The sequence below is a fragment of the Triticum urartu genome, chromosome 1 (assembly GCF_003073215.2).
Source record: "Triticum urartu cultivar G1812 chromosome 1, Tu2.1, whole genome shotgun sequence".
Taxonomy (NCBI): domain Eukaryota; kingdom Viridiplantae; phylum Streptophyta; class Magnoliopsida; order Poales; family Poaceae; genus Triticum; species Triticum urartu.
In genome coordinates this window covers 552,595,844-552,598,598 of record NC_053022.1, presented here as the reverse complement: position 1 = coordinate 552,598,598, position 2,755 = coordinate 552,595,844, and the positions used below count along the sequence as shown (strand labels likewise).

Here is a 2,755-nt window from a genome sequence, read left to right as displayed (position 1 = left end):
TCAAAAATATACGTTGGTCATCATTGATCTTTTTGTATAGAATCTAAATAGTGAACATATTTAAGGTGGTAAACACCTTGTTCGCTTAGTAGTATGGGACTAAACTTAATTAGGTGCAACACTTAGCAGCAGCGAGTTTTGCAGAAACACGCTGCTACTAAGTACTTTAGCAGCAGCGCGTCCAGGGAAGGGTGCTACTACTATATCTAGCCTGGGGGCAAATCTGTGGCAATTATAGTAGTAGCGCTTGTTTCACCTAGAGCGCTACTGCTATCTAATTATTAGTAGTGCGGTTCCTTTAAGCTCGCTACTGCTAGTTAGCAGTAGCGTCTGTTTTAAACCACGCTGCTGCTAAGATTCTGTGTATAACGTTTTTCCTAGTAGTGTTAGATTAGATACGCAGTATTCTAGTCTCAGTACAAGCTAAATCATGGTATTCAGGTGGTGCAGCAGGATAAACCAAACTTGAACACACATGCTTATAGAAATCAAAAGCTTCTGCAATACAATAGCGACAATTCACAGTTCTTGCTAGTACATAATATGTGTACCAGGGGATTCCTGTTGGAAGCATGGATGCGTATTAAGAATTCCATTTTACTCAAATTTTATTACAAGTACTTTCAACATTCTCTAACATCTATTCAACCAAGGCATCAGCTGCTTAATATTGCAAACTGGAATGCAAATTAAAACAAGTCACAGCTAAACCACCAGAAAACACAAGCATAACAAGACGAACACAAATAGGTTAAGCAGCATAGCAGTATTCAACAGAAAGTATGCGGCACATGAAAATCCAAACTTAGATAAAACTCATTAGCTCCAGCAATTCGCACCACTAGTTTCAGTATATCTGAATACCTCTATGCGAATAACCATTACTAAAGACAGAATAAATAATCGTCCAATTTTCAGTACCAGCCAGCCCTCCAAAATACATCCAAAATATTCGGTAATATAATCAGTACCCGCGAATTGTCGCTCATTTCCTCATATGCGATGACAGCCAGCTGCATACTTGAGTACCAACCTTAGAGTTCAAGTTGATCATCACCAACTAAAGAAGGAGGCCATGCCATAATGTACGGATAGCCAGGACCATCATACCTTCCCTCAACCAGCAAGGCAAGCTTCATAGTCTCCAAGGAAAGGGAGAAAACCCAGCGGCAGAGTGCGCCAAGAGGGCACATCAGTTTTGCTGATAAGTAAACGCATCCATTCTTAACTTGCACAACCTCGAGGTCTCCATCATAGTGCCGCGCCCACCCCTGAGAAACGCGATCGATTTCGGAACTCATAGAGAATGTCCTGTGCGGTGTCCAGCCCTGAATCCCATCACCGTCAACACTATGGATCCAAACATTGAGAAGGAGATCATAAGATGCACGAGCAATACAAAGTTCACCATCCTTGGTCTCCCCGACCTTGATACTGCCTGCCCCCATGTCCACTCCATTGGGCATGTCCAGAGTGGTGTTATCCATTGTGGCAGTGTCAATTTTGATCATGCTTCCAGTTCCATAGCTAGGGCAAGGCCAGTAAATGGAACCGGCAGCCATCATGCCATCATTAGCCCTCATGGTTTGCCCTTCCACCCACGGATGGATGACCCAGTCCCATGTCTCCGACGAGAAGACCGCGGCACGAACCCTATATTCATCACTGCAGACGCAGACCACTCGGAACGACCGAGGGTTGTCCTCAGAGGACAAGATATGAAAACCAAGGAAGGTGAAGCCGCCTAGGTTGTCCGCGTCTGACCAACTAGCGTTGTCCGCGTCGGCCCAGATATCCTCGGCGTTCTCCGCGTCCGCCCTGATATCATCGGGAGGCATCGGGAGGGAGTGGACAGCCCAGGTGATGGGGTTGAGAGCAGCGAGCGCCACCTCGGTTGTATCCCAGAGGAGGATATACCCATCGCAGCAGTCTGCGACGTTCCACTTTAGGGACGCGGGTGCGGGGAGAGAGGTGAGGAAGAAGTCGCCCCGGCGGACGGCGGCGGTGACGTCGGGATCCAAGGGGCGCACGGGGAAGAAGGAGGGGGTAGGAGCGCCGTAGGTGTCGAGGAAGAACCCGATGAGGGGCGCCGGGTGGAGGGCGCGGAACCGGCGGCGGAAGGACGGGGAGGAGCGGACGGCACCGAGCCACGTGCGGCAGGTGAAGGCGGCGCGGGCGAGCGCCGGCAGGTCCGGCAGGCGGAGGAAGATCTCGAGAAGTTCATCTCGGGCGAGGGAGGATATGGTGGTGGCGGTGGGATTCGACTCAGGATCCGCCGCCACCAGCAGCTCACTGTCACTCGCCATTGTTTCTGGAGTGCTAGCTAGGGTTCCGCCGTCGCCAGCAGCAATCACGAGAAATCGTCTCACTTCATGCCAAGGCCCAGGACGCGCCAAGCCCAAACAAAATGAGCCCTTCTAAAAAAATCATATCACAGACTGAAATAAGAACAAATCACATACCACATTCTTCATGCCAAATACCCCTAAAAAGAAATTTGTCCATGCCAATTCTTTTTGATAAGTAGTTCATGCCAATTGATAATGTGTGCCAGATGTTCTTTGTGATTGTTCTAGATGCAAAGTTGAACGCTCGGAAATGTTAGAGATATATTTAGTAGTTGGAGATTGCACTGGATTACACAGGAATTATTTTCAATTTATCTCTCGGAGGCGTCTTTCTCTTTAAATATTTTATTCTAATCTTACATTCTTAAAAAGTTGATCCCCACTACTATTTATTCTCTCAACATGCA

At 47.7% G+C, this 2,755-nt stretch overlaps 1 protein-coding gene across 1 annotated transcript; it reads right to left on the bottom strand.

Annotated features, from left to right (window-relative positions):
* Positions 1-1,034: 1,034 nt before the first annotated feature.
* Positions 1,035-2,306, bottom strand: LOC125533120. Its single transcript, XM_048696890.1, has one exon. It carries the CDS (start codon positions 2,304-2,306, stop codon positions 1,035-1,037), a length of 1,272 nt encoding a protein of 423 aa, XP_048552847.1.
* Positions 2,307-2,755: the final 449 nt, after the last annotated feature.